Raw genomic sequence first — 18262 nt, 5'->3', positions numbered from 1 at the left:
CACTCATTTTTATATCTTAGAAACACAAATCTAATAATAAGATAGTCTCAAGTAATGGCATAGATTCATTAGATGCTTGATAATATACTCTAACTTTTTAAAAGCTCTTCTTTTTTTCTTTCTTTTCTCCTCTTTTCTTTCCTTGTGTACCAGTCCTGGGACTTGAACTCAGGGCCTGAACAATGTACCTGAGCTTTTTTTTTTTCTCCAGGCTAGCTCTCTGCCACCTGAGCCTCAGCTCTATTTCCAGCTTTTCTTTTTCTTTTTCTTTAGATTAGGGCGGGGGTGTGGGTGTGGGTGACGATGCAGGTGTGTGTTGGGGGGGGGGGGGAGAAGGTGTGGATAGGTGGGGCAAGGTATGGCCACACAGGATGGAACCTTAGAGCCTGGTAACCTCCCAAGGTCTGAAGGAGGAGAGACACTGCAGTCCAGGATGTGACCTCAGAGAAGGGGGAGGTAACTACCTCCAGGTGTGCCAGTCACCCAGCACAGGTGCTGGGTGAGACTTCCTGCTTAGAAAACCGGGTGGAGAGTTTACCTATGTAAAGGCTGGCACGGGGACTGGCACTGGGACCTTCCCAGGCGGACTAACACTATCAAGCTCCTGAGTATCTGGGATCACAAGTGAGTTTAAATAATCATGCTTAATTTATTGGTTTCCATGGGGTTTTGCTAACTTTCTACCCAAGCTTATTTCTTTCTATGATCTTTCTGGTCTCTGTCTCCTAAGTACTTAGAGTACAAGTATATAGGCGTGAGCTACTGGCTTTGATTAAAAAAAAAATACGTTGTTATCAAAGAACTGTCAGCAACAAACGAAGGCAAAACTAAAGTGATAAGGAAAGGTTTATTGAAGGTCTGTTGCCATAACGACCAGAAAGTGGCAGAAATTCTCCAGCTGGAGAAGAAACTAAAGAGGAGTCCCTGTTTATTTTTAAATTTGTATTATTATTTTATTATTGCAAAGGTGATGTACAGAGAGTTAAAGTTACATAAGTCAGGTAAAGAGTACTTTCCTTTTTTGGACAATGTCGCCCCAGTTTTCCCCTCTAGATTTTTTTTTTTTGTACCAGTCTTGAGGCTTGAACTCAGGACTTGCTCTTTCTTTTTTACTCAAGGGGAGTATTCTATCACTTGAACCATACCTCCAATTTCAGCTTTTTTTTTTGTAATTTATTGGAGATAAGAGTCCCATGGGCTTTCCTGATCAGGCAGGCTTTGAACCTTGATCTTCAGACCTCACCTTCCTGAGTAGCCAGAATTACACATATAAACCATTGGTGCCTGTCTCCTGAGTATTTTTTTTTTTTAATTTTTTATCAGTGGGACAATTTTTTAAAAATATTGATTACTATGGTGTTTCAAACTTTCAACATCTTTTCAGCATAAGAAAATTGCTTCTTATAAAACACAAAAATTAACATGCCCGATCTTGTCTAGAGATGTTTTTAATGTTTATGCTAAGGTAAAGGCAGAAATGGTTCTAAGATGTGCCTAGGCTATCTGAATTTAATTGGCATTTACCCAGAGACAAAGCTCTATGTTTGTGATTGGAGGCAGTGTTGCAAGTTGAAGCCAGACTTCACCTCTTACAAGGACTGGGGTTTATTGTGAGTTTATCTCCCTGGATATTTGCATATCTAAGGAGAGGCTATCCAGTCCTCCAAGAAACTGTAGTAGACTTGTCTGAAAGGGTAGAATTTATCATTGTAAGTCTTTTAAACTAACTGCTCTAAGAAAGGCTAAGGGACTAATTATTGCCAGCCATCAGATTTTGGCTGAACAAAAGAGCAAATTGTCTCGACTTTGTTTTTTCAGGCATTTTAAGGAAGACTTGGGTCATCCCAAAGACAGGATTTTAAATGTGTGGAATCCTTACTAGTACTGACTGCATACACGTGTCAGTGCGGAAAGCTGCACAGTTATTGTAACAGTTCTGCAGTTTGCAGGATAGTGGCTGTTAAAATTTGATTAATTTGACTTGTAAGATGATTAAGTTTTAGAGTACGTCTGTAACATACTGTTAAAACAGTTTATTGTATACCTGAAGTTTATACATTTTCAACATCTATAAATGAAATGGTAATAAATGAAAACTTTAGACAACTTGGGTTTGTAATAGGTACTGAAGATTCTTTTGCTGAAAAGCACTGACTCCCTGAATTAATTAAAAGCAGGTGAGAAGTTTGGCATCTCAGCCTCTGATTTTTGTAAATGTCTTTGTTTTGAGCCATTCACCTTGCATCCCTCTTGGAATCCCAGAAGGTTAGATCTGATATCTTTACCCAGAGGGATGAAGGAATCTGCCCCCAAGGAAAGGAAGAGCAGAGCCTCCCAGCAGGGACCATACACCAGGCAACAATGGTTTTCTTACCCAGAGCAAAGGGATCCCCTCAGACAGCAGGCACTTCTCAGGAACCCCTTCTAAGCCCAGCTATCAGAAAATGATCCAGTCTGCATACCTCTCAACCTTACACCAATTCCTTTTCTACTTAAGCCTAAGGTACAGGTCTGAACCCTGAAGATGGGTTAAAGTGTTTTCTTGCCTGGCCTATTATGCCTTAATAAACCTTTCGCTTTCATCTTTAGTCAGTGTGTTTGAGTGAGTGGCCACCCGAAGTTTGGTCCTGGAACCTAAAACTCTGGTTTGGACACTCTGCAACTGAGAATAAGTTTCGCCTTATGAGTTTATCATCCAAGCTGTGCCTATCTTACGATTTGCCTACAATGTCACAGGTTTCCCAGGGCCACAGCCAGGCAAAGCCTCGTGAAATTAGCAACAACATAGAATGACCTGGGTTTGTTTTTTTTTTGGTTTAGGGTTTTTTAAGGAGGAGAAACGCCTCAAGATGCATGGATTTGATCTCATTTCTATCTCTTCCTGTAACGATGAGTTATTCAAGATATGTCTAGGGCGTCCAGTTATAAAAAGCCAGGGCCTGCAGACATCTCGCACATCCCTTCCCTGTTTCCCCCTTTTTCCAAGCCTCTTCTCTGGCACTGTTCGGGAAGTTCTTCCATCTAGTCTCAAGTACGTCGGCGCCGACTGGGACGTTGGTTCGCAAGTACGCCTGCGCAAGTTAGGACGTCCGTAAAGCAAGGCGCCACTCCGCCTGCGCGACTTTGGTTTTGCGGCCGGCTCGGCCGTAAAGCGCCGTCGCGCCGCGCCGTCCCGGGGCCTGTGGCCGGCGTTCGGGCTGCGGGTGCCCGAGCCCTGGGCGCTCTTTGTGGGTGTGGGCTTCCGCGGCGCACCTGGGAGAACGCTGGGCGGTTACTTTGCGGGCTCGCGGCGTCGGTGCGGTTAGACAAGGCAGCTAGTCCCTTCCGGGACCGGGAGGGCGGCCGGGTCCTCGTGCCCGTCGGATCCCCGGAGCCGGCTCGGGCCGCGGCGGGCAGAGAGCGGCCCGCGCCGGGCGCCGATGGCCGCGCGCCCCCTGGGAAGCGCTGTTGCCGCCGTGTCTCTCTCGGTGGCCCTGGCCTCCGCCACCGTCGGGTCCTCGGTGTGCCGCCCCAGCCCGCCGTGCAGGTATTCCCGCTCCCACCGCCGCCTCCGGTTCGCGAGGCCTTGGGCGGGGGTGGGAAAGGAGCCCCAGCCGCAGGCCAGCTTTCCAGAGGGCGCGGAGATCGGTGGGCCTTCGGAGGAAAACCAGTGATCAGGGCCTTGCTGGACTTAGCCTCCCGCCCTCCTTCCTTCTCCCCCATCCTCCTCCCTCCCCCCTCCCCCCCCTCTTCTTCCTCCTCTCTTTCTCCTAGGGTTTGAACTTAGGGACTTTACTCTCGCCCACAGCAGGTGCTCTATCACTGGAGTATGTCTCCAGCCCGCATTTTAGCCGGCTGTTTTGGAGACCAGTCTCAGGCTGGCTCATTTTGAAATTTGCGGTCGGCTATGAGTCACCAATATTATGGATCACAAGAGGTTTCAGTATCCCAGGTTTGGGCCGGCATATTCTTTTTGATGACTACTTACCACGGGTAATGGAAATGTTTGTCAGCTTGTTAATATAAGCAAGCACACGGCTCTCTTTATATAGGAAGCCTGGTAGACCGTTGGCCCTTGACACTAGGGTGCCTAGACTGGAAGATTTCAGTTGAGGGAATGTGAGAGCAGATACAGGTAGGTGAACAGGCCAGGGCCTCCTCTTCTTTCCAGACTTTATTAAAAAAAAAAAAAAAAAACTTTTGACTTTATCTTGGAGGTACACGTAACTATTCCAACTTAGTTTTGAGGGTGTGGAAGGAGGCAGATTATTGACTGGGTCAGTAACCACTTAGGAGCTTTATGCCCATTGACTTCACACAGAGTTTTTCAGAACTTCTCTTGTAGAAATGGTATCCCTTCCTCACACATTGGTGTGTGCTTTAAAATTAATTTATTCTGTCTACCTTCCATCTTGCTAACATTGGTTAAAACCTCTCATTCACTCGTGGTGTCCTCTCTGCCACTGTGAATTTGTTTTCCTTGTGTACGTGTTTGTCTTTCAGTGTAAGTTAGGAGAGAGAAAGGAACAGGTCTGTCTGCTCTGGAAGTCACTAATGCTATTTTTGTTATTCCCCCCACCCCCCATAATGATGTAAAGCTGCTCGATAGTTACTCTTAATGCTGGAAACGCTAATAAGGTATCTGAAGAACCAGAGACTTCATATAGTTGCACAGAAAAATAGCCAAAAGTTAAGCCAACTTTTTTGTGTGTGTCAAGTAACTGACACTAATACTGCAAAGCATCTTGGGAGAGGCAAAAGAAATGTAGCATCAAAAAGTAGCTCAAGCCCAATGCTAGTGTCTCAGGCCTATAATCCTAGCTACTCCAGAGGCTGAGATCTCAGGATCATGGTTCAAACCCAGCTTGTGTAAGAAAGTTGAGATTCTTATCTCCAATTAAGCACCAGAAAAGCAGAAGTGGAACTGTGACTCACATGGAGAGCACTAGCCTTGAGCAAAAAAGTTGAGGGGCAGTCCCCAGGCCCTGAATTTAAGCCCCAGGACCCGCACAAGAAAAAAAAAAAAAAAAAGCTTCAGCTGGCCTGGAAGTTGTATATAGCTAAGCTACATTGTTCTTGTGATCCTTCTGCTTCAGCCTCCTGTGTTTTGGGATTATAGGCAATGTACCACAATGCCCTCCATAGTATTTGTGATTTGACTAGAATCTTTCAAATGTCTTTTCTAGGAAAAAAAGTTCTCTTAGGACAATCATTGGTGGAGAATATTTTACATTTCATTCCTTTGCTTACATATAAATTGTGTGACCTAAAAATGGAATAGACATAGTATAGCATAATGTTTAGAGCCTGGAATTTGGAGTCAGTTTGCCTGGATTTAGATTCTTTGTGTGACCTTTATTTAATCTTTTGGCCTTAATGCACATTCTTCCAAAAGAAGGTTAATAGTACTTAAACTTAAGAGTGTGAGTATCAAATAAGTAATAATACATTGCTTAGAAGTTTACTACTTCTAAGTAGAAAGCTGGTTTTTACTTTGCAGCATGTATTTTATCCCTATTGTAAAAAAAAAAAAAAACCTTAAAAATTGTTTTGGTGCTTGGTTGGGATAGAGTAGTATAAAAGTCAATTTCCTGTGTATATATTTTTTTCCTGGTCTAATTGAAAGGCTCCCCCTATAAGCTAAACTTTGCTTTTAGTAACACATGTTTCCTCCTTTTCTCCTCCTTCCTCAATGTTCTGACTTCTCTCACTCTCCTTCTTTTCCTAATTTATTATTTTTTCTCACTATGTAGTTTATGTTAGGTAGGAACTGGTTATTAGTTGCCCAAGGGCTGAGATTACAGATATATGCCACCATGCCTGATAGTCTGCCACTTACTAATAAAATTAGTTACAGTCAAATATTCTACCTTACACAAATGTTAAGTTTCTGGAGATAATAACTTACTCACTGATCAGATGATGATTCTAATATTTTCCCCATACACAGTGAGTACAAACAAGTAACAGTTACTTCAAAACCTGTAAGTGTGGTGAATGAAAGAGAACGGGCCTAATTACGCGTAGAGCTATAAACACACAAGAAAGAAACCAGTTAAAAATCAAGAAAAAAATTTGACATTTCCTCTCCGAAGTTGTCATACATTTTGGTAGTGACCTAAATGACTTGAAAACTTAGGTTCATGCAGAAGTCTACACACAGATGTTTTTAGGAACTTTATATATAATTATGAGAACCTGGAAGCAGCCATTTATACAAATGTAAGTGCTTATGTCCTTCAGTAGGTGAATGGATAAACTAGTATATCCAGAAAATAAAATGTTACTTAGTGCCAAGACATGAAAACAAGAGGTTTTTCTTTGTTGTTGTTTTAAATATACTATATAATTTCTTTTTCCTAATGTGTGTGTGTGTTTTTTCCCTCTATGGCTTATCCTGTTGTCCCTGTATTTGATTTTGGTACCCCGGGTATTGTAAACATGTTTCTCTGAATTAGGGAAGGTAATTAGGGAACAACAAAATGGTGACAAAGGACAAAGGGTGAACCAGTGCAACAGTGATACTCAAGACAATATGTTAGAAATGAACTGCACAATTTGGGGGGAGGGAAAGTGGGAGGAAAATGAGGGAGAGGATGACAAGTTGGTCAAGAAATTTGCTTACTATGTGTGTAACTGTAACCCCTCTGTACATTACCTTGACAATAAAATTTTTTAAAAACCAGCAAGCCATGAGGAGATATGAACACTATTATATGCATATAAGAAGCCAATAGGCTGTATGCTTCTATGATAGTTCTTGAAGGCAAAACTATAGTGGTATTAAAAAGATCAAGAATTGGGAGGGGTTAGATTAGTTGGGAAAGCACAGACAGCATAGATAGTTGCTTTTTAAGTGCATTTTCTTTGTGTGTGTGAATGCTGGTCCTAGGGCTTGGACTCAGAATCTGGGTGCTGTCCTTGAGCTTTTTTTGCTCAAGGCTTTTTTGCTACTTGAGGCATAGATCTACTTCCAGTCTTTTGGTGGTTAGTTAGAGATAAGAGAGTGGTGTACTTTTCTGCTGGTGCTGGCTTTGAAGCACAATTCTCAGATCTCAGTCTCCTGATAGCTAGGATTACAGGTATGAGCCACTGGCTCCTAACTCTAAGAGTGTTTAAAAATGTTTGTTTATTGTGTATATTGGTACTGAGACTTGAACTGGGGGCCTCGTTCTCTCACTTGCCTTTTTCAACGGCAAGGCTGGTGCTGTACCACTTGAGCTACATCTCTATTTCCAGTATTTTGCTGATTAATTAGAAGTAGGAGTGTCACAGACTTTTCTGTCCTGGTTGGCTTCAAACTGATCCTCAGATCTCAACCTCTTGAGTAGTTAGGGTTCTAGAGGCATGAGCCACCAGGTCTGGCTACATGATCCCCCCCCCCCCTCCATTTAGGGGGTTTGATCTTGGTCTGGGTGCTGTCCCTGAGCTCAAGCACTTTACCATTTGAACCACAGCTCCACTTGTGAGTTTATTGGAGGCAAGGTATCATGGGCTTTCCTGCCTGAGCTGGCTTCGAACCAAGATCCCTCAGATCTTAGCCTCCTGAATAGGTAGCATTACAGGTGTGAGCCATCTGTGCCTGGCTTGGTGGTTTTTTTTTTTTTTAAGCTTTCTTTTCTACAGCAGTTTAAGTTCACAGCAAAAGGGAATGGAAAGTACAGAAATTTCCCATACAGAAATTCTTTACAATAACATATTAACTTCTCTCTATATAATGTACCTGTAGAATTGTACATTTATACCATTTGTTGAACCTCTACCACAAGTTATGTCAGAAGTCCCATAGTTGATGTTAGGGTACACTCTTGTCCATTATGAGTTTGGGCACACGTGTGTGATTACATTTCCATCATTACTATGCACACAAACGTTGAGCAGTCAGAATGTGCGATGCGCAATATTTGAATGTCAGTTAAGAACTTTAATCTTAAATTTTCAAATGAAAAATCAATACAGATGTGAATATATGATTTGACCAAAGGATGTAAATTTGTTCATAAACACCTATTATGGTGTTTATGTGATAGTCTTAATTCTTTTAAAAATTTGCTTCACTTTCTCCTTGTTTTTAATGTTTTTATTCTTCCAACCCTTTTTCCTTTTTAGTTCTATTCTCCTTTTCTATCCTTCCTCTTCCTCTTCTTTCTTGCTCTTTTTTCTTCCTGTTTCCCTTCTACCTCTACTCATTTCAGTAGTGTATTTTCTAACTTATGTTATATGGGTTATATGAAGATAAGGAATTTTTAATTTTTATATATATTTTTTGAGTTTTTCCTATGTTCATAGAATATAACATAGACATTTGTGGTAGCAGAATAATGTTCCCAGCACCTCCTCCAAGATAACCACATCCTAATCCCTGGAACCTTTTTATATTTATTGTCCATGCTGAGTGCCATGGCTCATGCCTATAATCCCAGCTCACGAGCCTGAGATCTGAGGATCTTGGTTAGAAGCTAACTCTGGTGGTAAAGTTCATAAGAGTCTAAACTCCAGTTAACCACCAAAAAGTTGGAAGTGGAGCTGTTCCTCAAATGGTAGGTAGAACCCTAACCTTGAGCAGAAAAGCTTAGGGACAGTGCCTAGGCCTAGTTCAAGCCCTAGGAACAGCTCCCCCCCTCCCCCCAACACACACACACACACACACACACACACACACACACACACACACACACACGTTGCCTTACATGAGAAAAGAGACTGTGTAGATATGATTAGGGTTAAGGACTTTAAGATTTGGAAATCACTCTTGACTATCCATGCGTACCTGATCTAATTGAACTTGTAAAAATGGGAAAAATGTTTCAGCTCTGGTCTGAGAAAGACTATTAAGAAGTAGTCACCTACTTTTTAATAGGTGGCTTTGCATCTAAAGAGTAGGAGCCACGACCCTCTGAACTCTCTATATAGGTGGTAGCTTTGCTGATGAAGTAAGTAGTTTTAGCCCAGCAAGTTTTATGTTGGAATTGTACAGAAATATTAAGATATACAACATATTGTTTTATGGCACAGAGTTTATGATGTGATAGCAGTAATAGACAACTCATTTTTACTCTCTCAAACAAGATAATTGTTTTATAAAAATGGAAATTGCATATACTTCTGTAACTTGCTTTTTTTAATCATCTGAATGTAAAATCACCTGATACTATTTTCAGTAGCAAGTAAGTTTCATCCACATTTGTTCCTTCTTTGTATCTTTTTTCATAATGTTTTTCCTATGGTTGCAAAGTGATAACCCATTGTGGTTTTGGCTTTATTTTTCTAATCATTAGTGATGTTGTATCTATTCATGTGCTTGTTAGCAATATATATCTTCTTTGGAGAAACATCTAACATTTTTTGCCCATTTTGTAATTGGATTCTCTTGATGAGTTGTAGGGGTTCTTCATGTGTTCTGAATATTAACCAATGCCTTATAGATAGATGATTTGCAATTTTTTCCCATTTCATGGGTTTCTTTTCATGCTTTCATGACCTTGTGTCCTTGATATAGAGAAGTTTTAAATATTTTGGTATGTAATTTACCTGTTTTTTTGTTTCTTATGCTTGGAGTGTCATATTTAAGAAATTATTGCCAGATCAAATATTATGAAGGTTTCCAGTGTCAGAGTTTTATCAGTTTAATTCCCATATTTAGATTATGTTTTAATTTTTTTTTACTTGTCTCTTGGGCTGCTGTGTATTGAACATAGAGCCTCACATCTGCTAGAAAGTACTTGACAACTAAGCCATACCTCCAGCCTTCATTCAATCTTAGCTAGTCTATATGAGGTATAAAGTAAAGGTGTAAGATTAGGGGAAGGTTCTCCTTACATGCAAATAATGTTTTCCCACTATCATTTGTTGGAAAGACTGTCATTTCCCCATTGAATGATCTTTGCACCGTTGTTGAAAACATTTGGCCTTAGCTGTGAGGGTTTATGTCTGGTCTCTATTCCATATTTATGGAAACATCATCCTAGCTTTATAGTATATGTTTATATCAGGAAGAATAAGACCTTAAACTTTGTTCTTTTCTTTTTTAAGCTAATTCCGACTATTTGAGCTTCTTTGAGATTCCATAAGGAACTTTGGATATAGTTTTCTAGTTTTAGAAAAAACAAATAGTGCTGATCTGTAGATCATCACTTTAGATAATATTGCTAACTTAAGTCCTCAGTCATTACAAATAGAATGTGTTTGTTGCTGTCTTATTTCTTTCAGTGATGTTATGTAGTAGTCATTGTGCAAGAGTTTTGCTTTCTTGGTTACGTGGAATTTTTTTTGTCAGACATGGGGCTTGAACTCAGGGCCTGGGCCCTGTCCCCAAGCTCTTTTACTCAAGGCTAGCACTTTACCACTTTGGACCACAGCGACACTTCCAGTTTTTGAGTGGTTAATTGGAGGTAAGTGTCTCACAGGGATTTTTCTACTTAGGCTGGCTTTGAACTCCAGTCCTCAGATCTCAGCCTCCTTAGTAGCTAGGATTACATACTTGAACCACTGGTGTCCAGCTTTAACTACTTTTTATGTGTTAAATTCACTTATTATAACAGTTTTTTCATGGACTTTTTTTTTGTGTTTGTGAGGGTGTGATTGGCAGATAGAGATAATTTTACTTCTGACCTTTTTTCTCCTTGTTTAATTGGTCTGCTAGGACAATTCATCCATATTAAATAAAGGGCTTATTCTTGATCTTAGAAGAAAATTAATTCATTAATTACCAGAGTATTAGCTCTGAGCTTTTCATTTATAGTCATTATTGTAATGTTGAGGTAGCTCTTCCATTGTATTTTTTTAATCATGGAAGGGTGAACTGTGTGAAAAGAATTTTCTGTATCAATTAAGCTGATTATGTGGTTTTTTTCTGTTTTGTGGCATGTTGATTTTTACTGATTTTTGTATATGGAACCATCTTTCCATTTCAGCAGTAAGTCCCTTGGTCATGATGTCTGATCTTTTTAGTGTTCTGTGGAATTCTGTTAGTATTTCTTCTTCTTTTTTCTTTTTTTCATTTTCTTTGCCAGCACAGAGGCTTACATTCAATGCCTTGTGCTTGCTTAACTTGCTTGCTCATAGCAAGAACACTTTCAGTACAGCTTTTTGCTGGTTCTTATGGAGATGAAGTCCTACAGACTTTTCTGCCTAGGCTGTGTTTGAACTTTGATCCTTGAGATCTCAGTGTGTTGAGTAACTAGGATTACAAGTGTGAGGCTCTGATGCCTGGTTTGTCTTTTTTATATCACTATTCATCTAGTGTATTGGTTTGTATTTTCCTTGTAATATCTTTGTTTACTTTTGGCATCAGGGTAATGCTAGCTTCCTAAAATGAGTTTGGAAGTACTCACTCTTTAATTTCTTTGAATTGTTTAAGCAGGATTGATTCAAATTCTTTAAATGGTGGCACTCACAAGTGAAGCGGTCTGCCTCCTAGTGCACACACACACACACACACACACACACACACACACACACACTTGTGTGTATATGTCTCAGTATCCAATTCACTATTCATCATGGTCAAGTGAGTGTTTTCCTATCAACCATTTATCTAAGAAAGGCAAATTGAGGGGCCTAGGAAGGTGGCTCAGGGGTAGAATGCTTGCCTTGCATGCATGAGGCCCTGGGTTCGATTCATCAGCACCACATAAGCAGAGACAAGCTGGAAGTGGCACTGTGGCTCAAGTGGCAGAGCACTAGCCTGGAGCTGAAGAACTGAGGGACAGTGCCCAGGCCCAGAGTTCAGACCATGACTGACCAAATTAAAAAATAATAATAATAAGAGCAAATTGACTAGTATGGTATGAGAAGGAAAAGAGCTGCCATTACTTTACCATGTCCTGGAATCCACCTTTTCTTTAAATGTCTTATTAGGGGTCATCAGGAATGTTATTTTAAATATTTTAGGCAAGAGGAGACATGAAAAATTTTGTGTGTATGTAACTAGTGTGAATGTACTATACAATTATTTCATAGTGTTTAAATTTTGCTTTAGTGTATATATATATATTTATCAGTCTGCCTTCAAATGATATTACACTAATTGCTTCATATTCAGTGTAAGAATTTTATAACAATGCAGTTTCATTTTCCTATTTTTGTATGCTTTTTTTGCTGTACATTTTATTTTTGTTAGATTTGCTTTTTAAAAATGTATTCCTTCATATAAACCCAAAATTTTATTCCACAGTTATTTTTATGATTAAGTTCTTAAATTTCCCCTTCTAAACAGATAAGTGAACTTGTGTTTTTTATCCTCAGCTAAAATCATGTGGTAGCTACATTAATGAGATTTAATTACTAAAAATTAGGTTTGGAAACCTCAAAGATGGGTGATACTATATACATCATAGGTGAATTTTCTGATTTTAAACAGTTTTTGAAATTGAAAACTGTGTTTGAGTCTTTGAGTTACTCTTTAATGAATCTGTTCTGTTTTTTCTACAAAACAATTTTGTTTCCTTCCCAGAAACCCATTTTTGTCCTGTTGTTTTCATCTTAACACCAACATCATGTCTGGTTCTAATGATGCCAAAGAGAATTCTCACAACAAGGCTCGGACATCTCCCTACCCAGGATCTAAAGTTGAACGGAGCCAGGTTCCTAATGAGAAAGTGGGCTGGGTTGTTGAGTGGCAAGACTACAACCCTGTGGAATATACTGCAGTCTCTGTCTTGGCTGGACCTAGGTGGGCAGATCCTCAAATCAGGTGAGCAAATCAGCTGATATTAGCTACATATAGGACTTTTAGAAAAGGTTGTGATTACATTTGTAAACTGTCCTTTTTAGCACTTGATAAATCACTTTTATCTATGCTTGACTTTGTTATAACTCATTTTCCACATTTGTTTCCTTTCTGTACCCCCTCCCAAAATCAGTTCCTGTTTGTTTATTCTCCTGGGGGTTTTATGAGGCTCTTTCCTAATAGTAAATCTATTTTGGTTCAGATAATAGCTGTTTGTTTTGAAGTAACTGCTTATGACAGCTTTTTTTCATATGTTAACAATTGAGTTATCAATGATACATCTCTTTTGTTGCTGCTGTTTTTGTGGAAATGGGGTTTGAACTCAGAGATGCATGCTTGCTAGGCAGGTGTACCCTGCTGCTGAGTCACACATTCAGTCCTGTTTTTGCACAGATTATTTTGATATAAGGTCTTATGTCTAGACTGAAATCCTCTTTTGCTCTTGCTATAGATGACATAACAGATGTGAGCCACAGCTTCCTATATAGTTTGGATGACAGGTATACACAACCAATCCCAGTGACTGATTGAGAAGCGGTCTCAAACTTTTTGGGTGGGCTTGCTTTATAATTTGATTCTGCTGATTTCAGTCTCCCAGATAGTAAGGCTAACATCCTTTATGGTATTTTCTAATATAGTTAGACTTGAATTTGAAGTAGTAAAAATATTTTTCAGACTCTTTCTCAGATTACTGTGAATAAGATGGTGAGAAGTCAGATTAGTGTAAAAAAAATAGAAAATGGATAGGTAAAGGATGAGGCAGGGAGAGAGAGACAAAGGTAGAGAGCGATATACATTCAAATATAAAAATAAAAAGTAACACTTAAAATGTGCTGTTTCAAGGATAGTGCTTATTATGAATAACAAATTGATTTATTATTGTTTTTAAAATTTTATACTGATGTTCTTCTTACAGTGAAAGTAGCTTTTCTCCCAAGTTTAACGAAAAAGATGGGCATGTTGAAAGAAAGAGCCAGAATGGCCTGTATGAGATTGAAAATGGAAGACCTAGGTAGGTACTAGAAAAGAAGCAGTAAAGGGGCTTCAAAAGGTAAAATGAGTTAATATTTATTATGTAATTGAATGCACTGAATATAACATGAAACTATATATGTAAACTCATTAAATCTTCATAGAACTCTAGGTGGTTACTTTTAGCTCTACAGGTAAGAATGTAAGCACTTTGCATACAGCTAGTAAGTAGCAGAGGCAGGATTTGAATGCATCGTTTTGTAATTTCATCTTGAAGGTAGAAATAATTCAAATAATTTTTTGAATAAATTAATAAAAAAGTTAAAAATTGTATTTTTAGTAGGTGTTTATTAAACAAGATTATGCCATAAGTAAGAATTTATCTTTTAGTAATGCAGTTTGAACTCTATCCTCACAGTTGGCTAGATAGGTGGTCTATTACTTGAGCCACGTCCTCAGTCCTGTTATTATTATGTTTTCTAATGCCAATACTAAGGCTTGAACTCAGGACCTCGGTGCTGTCCCTTATTTATTTATTTAGTCATTTATTTATTTGTGTTGGAATGGAAAGGCTACATTAGTGAGGCCCAAAGACCCAGTGCACATTTGGCATAAACTTTACTAGATAAATTTTATTTTGCCCTTAGCTTTTTCACTCAAGGTTGACACTTTATCCCTTGAGACAACTCTGCTTCGGCTTTTGGGTGATTAATTGGAGATTAGCTACTCACAGAGTTTCCTGAACAGACCGGACTATGATCTTCAGATCCCAGCTTCCTGAATAGTTAGGAATATAGGCATGAGCCAGTGTCACCCAGCTCCCAACCCTGTTTGTACACTTTAAAAAATGATTCTTTTCTGTTGTGTATGGTAGGATATATGTATGGTATGTGTATGGTATATGTATGATAAGTATGTGGTAGGATATATTCGAGTGCTTGGGAGACTGAGGCAGGAAAATTGTGAGTTAGAGGCCAGCCAAGGCTATATAGCAAGACCTTATCTTAACCTATCTACCCTCAATATTAAAATCATTTTCTGTACATCTTTAAACTTTGCTTATTTCTTGTAAGACGACATAACAATGAGGGAGATAGGTTGAAAAGATAAAAAAATAGATTAGTAATATTATTTAATAATAATAATAAAATATAAATAATATATAAAATTTTATATAAAATATAAAATAATAAAAGATAAAAATTACCATGACTGAAATATAGTTTAAGAGAAGCAGCTCAGTTATGATTATGCCTTGTAAAGATGCTGCAGAGTCTGTGGTCTTAGTTCTTCTAGGACAAGGAAATGATAGTGTTCTGATTTCAATCCAATCTTTCAGATTTGCTTAGATCTTTGTTGTAATATACTCTTCTATGTTATTGAGTCCTTCAAGTCAAACTCTTGGATGTAACTTAGTCCTTACATTCTTTTCTGGGTAAAATATATGAATGTATATGTATATAAAAGGATAGGTACAAAGCCTGTGTTAGAAAAGCAGCTCTCTTTAGGAAAAGATATAATTGGAAATCTATCAGGATTATTTTGTCATGCCTCTTCTTTTCTCTTACTCTATTGGCTTCATTTCTGTCTTTGCAAGCAACCTTTTCTGCTTCTTAGGCAATAGAGTCTATATGTCTAGTTTAGTTTCTGACTTACAGATCATAAGACTTGGTCATCTATTGAAAACTAACATTTTCTCTATTTGAAAAGAGTTATTGTCAGCTGGCCAAGTTTCTTGTATTTCTGTTTATTTGCAAGTCTTGCTGAAATATTTACGAGTCTAGTAAAAGCAATATAAAAATGCAGTCATAAGAGCAGTTGTAGGGATGTATAATGAAAAGAGATGACTTGTAATTACATAGTGGGAAGACAAAAAATAGGATTATAAAGAGATAAGATTATAGAATAGGGCATTTTATTGGAGCATTAAAAATTGCACATTTAGAAATATTAAGTAATAATGTGTGGCATCAATAGTGATTAGTGTATATGGCTAAAAAGTAAATAAGTGTTTTTATAAAATTAAATTTGGAAATGTGAAGTCTATGAAATTTAACTATCTTATATGCTGCAAAAATCTGTGAACTCATTGAGGAAATTAATGTAAATATGTAACAAACTACTTTAACAAGAATGGTTTAGGATTCTGAAATAATGAAGTCTTATTAGATAAGGTAAAGAGCATTAGAAGAGTCTGGTAAGTTTCAAGTTTGTGTTTAGGATAAATAAGAAAACATTGTGTAACTACTTTGGAAATCAGATCTTTCTTGTGGCTCAAGTCCAAAGTTTGAAACATGAATAAAAGAAAAACTAAGTAATAGTAACAGTGTAATATGGTTTATGATTGCAGTGTCGGATATGTGATATTGCTTACTGACCACATTCCGTTGACTTTACAGCTTTCTTCCTTTTTCCACAGAAATCCTGCAGGGCGCACAGGATTGGTTGGCCGGGGGCTTTTGGGGAGATGGGGTCCAAATCATGCTGCAGATCCCATTATAACCAGGTATGAACCCAAATAAAACATTTTAGGAGCAAATAGCTAAGTGATCAGAAAAATAGACTGTAGCTACATTTGTGTACGTATAGATGTATATACATGTGTCTATGTATGCCTATGTGTTTGTGTATATCTACACATGTATGTGTTTGTATTTATATATATTCACATGCATACATGTATGCATATATAGTCACATAAATGACTTTCAAGAGACTGAAAAATTACAATAATAATGTATGTGAAAAATTAGGTTAGTGTTGTAGGAATAAATTAAATATTACCCAAAGTTAACTCATCCGATATTTATCAAGCATTGTTTTGTTTTCAGTGATGTATAAGCATTTTAAAGGACACTAAAAAAAAAAAAAAAAAAAAAGTAAGAATTCAAAGATTTGATTCCCTTTCATTGAAAAGCTCTGGCTCGGGGCTGGGAAGGTGGCTCAGTGGTAGAGCACTTGCCTTGCATGCATGAGGCCCTGGGTTTGATTCCTCAGCACCCCATAAGCAAAAAGAAAAAAGCCAGAAGTGGCGCTGTGGCTCAAGTGGTAGAGTGCTAGCCTTGAGCTAAAGAGCTGAGGGTCGGCGCCCAGGCCCAGAGTTCAGGTCTCATGACCAGACCCTCTCCCCCCCCTCCCTCAAAAAAAAAAAAAACTACCTCCCTGAAAAGCTCTGGCTCATTTATAAGATGGAAATCTTGAAATATGAAAGCATCATAGTATAGTCATGTGTTCTTGGCAATAGAAACATGATCTAAGAAACATCATTAGATGGTTTTGTCATTGTGTGAATAGCATAGACAGTATTTTCACCAAGTTAGGAGGTGTAGGCTAGTCATCTCCACATGGTCTCAGGGTGTCATCAGGAGGTACTGTATACACAAGATATATGTGGCTGCTGCTGGAGATGCATGGCATTCTAATTCTACAGTAAAGGCTTTTGAAATAGAGGGAGTACATTTTAACTGAACAATAAAAAAATAGTAACTATATAAACCAGTAAAACAGTTAGTTGTTATACATTATCAAGCAGTTATATACTGTACATACTTGTTATGTGTTGTGTTTTTATAAGACTGGCAGTAGAGTAAGTTTGCTTACACCAACATTACTAAATGAGAGTAAGGTGTTATGATATCACTAGGAAATAGGAATTTCTCAGTGCCATTAGTAGAACTGTGGTTCAAGTGGCAGATTGTCAGCCCTGAGCAGAAAGAACTAATGGACAGCACCCAGGCACTGAGTAGTAACACCAAAACAAACAAAAAAGAAGAGAAAAAGAGCTAGGGCTGGCTTTGAATTTGATCCTCAGACTTTAGCATCCTCAGTAGCTAAGATTATAGGCATGAGCCACCAGCATCTGGCTTGAAAACTACCTTTTATACCTGCTAAAACAGTGTCATACAAGCTGTTGTTCAGTATACTTGGTGAACTGCTAAGTGCAAAAGTTACTAGATTTGTTTGTTTTTTGTTTTTACCATATGTAAGTTCTAAAGAGGGTCCTTGGATTTTTTTTGTTGTTGTTGGTCGTGGGGCTTGAACTCTGGGCCTGGGTCCTGTCCCTGAGCTCTTCAGCTCAGGGCAAGCACTCTACCACTTAAGTCATAGCGCTGGTTCTGGTTTTCTGGTAGTTAATTGGAGATAAGAGTCTCATGGGCTGGCTTTGAACTATGATCCTCAGATTTCAGCTTCCTGAGTAGCTAGGCCTATAGGTGCATGAGCCACTGGCGCCCAGCCCCTTTGATTTTTTTTTTTTCTTAATTCTTTCAGTCTTTGCTTTGCATTTTGTCCTTAACCTTTTTTGGGTAACATTTTAAATATTAAAAACTGTTTATATCCTGAATTTTCATTATGGAGAATATAGTATCTGTTATAAAAAGTACAAATGTACAATGCTGTTTTTTGTTCTTTTTTTTTTTTTTCAAAACTAGTTGATTTGAGAAAACTTGATATCTAATCAGTTATTAAGAAAATAATCCAGGGGAGGGGTGGGGAGTGGGAGATGAGAAGGGATGGGAAGGGGAAACAAAGGAGGAGGCAACAATGCTTGATAAGAAATGTACTCATTATCTTGACCATGTA

At 38.5% G+C, this 18262-nt stretch overlaps 1 protein-coding gene across 2 annotated transcripts in view; it reads left to right on the top strand.

Annotated features, from left to right (window-relative positions):
* Positions 1-548: 548 nt before the first annotated feature.
* Positions 549-18262, top strand: part of Nudt9 (nudix hydrolase 9) — a 32344-nt gene continuing 14630 nt past the window's right edge. Inside the window, exons 1-4 of one of the 2 annotated variants that reach the window (XM_042668453.1) lie at positions 549-624; positions 12434-12673; positions 13626-13721; positions 16101-16187. In XM_042668453.1, the coding sequence (XP_042524387.1) occupies positions 12477-12673; positions 13626-13721; positions 16101-16187 (380 nt within the window). In that variant the 5' untranslated portion in view covers positions 549-624; positions 12434-12476. Of the gene's footprint in view, positions 625-3189; positions 3527-12433; positions 12674-13625; positions 13722-16100; positions 16188-18262 lie in introns of those variants that run through there. The other variant, XM_042668452.1, reaches the window with a different exon arrangement.

Source organism: Dipodomys spectabilis, unplaced genomic scaffold (assembly GCF_019054845.1).
Source record: "Dipodomys spectabilis isolate Male_0828 unplaced genomic scaffold, ASM1905484v1 ptg000436l, whole genome shotgun sequence".
Taxonomy (NCBI): domain Eukaryota; kingdom Metazoa; phylum Chordata; class Mammalia; order Rodentia; family Heteromyidae; genus Dipodomys; species Dipodomys spectabilis.
The sequence above is the reverse complement of the archived record's forward strand: the minus strand, read 5'-3'. Positions and strand labels throughout refer to the sequence as shown.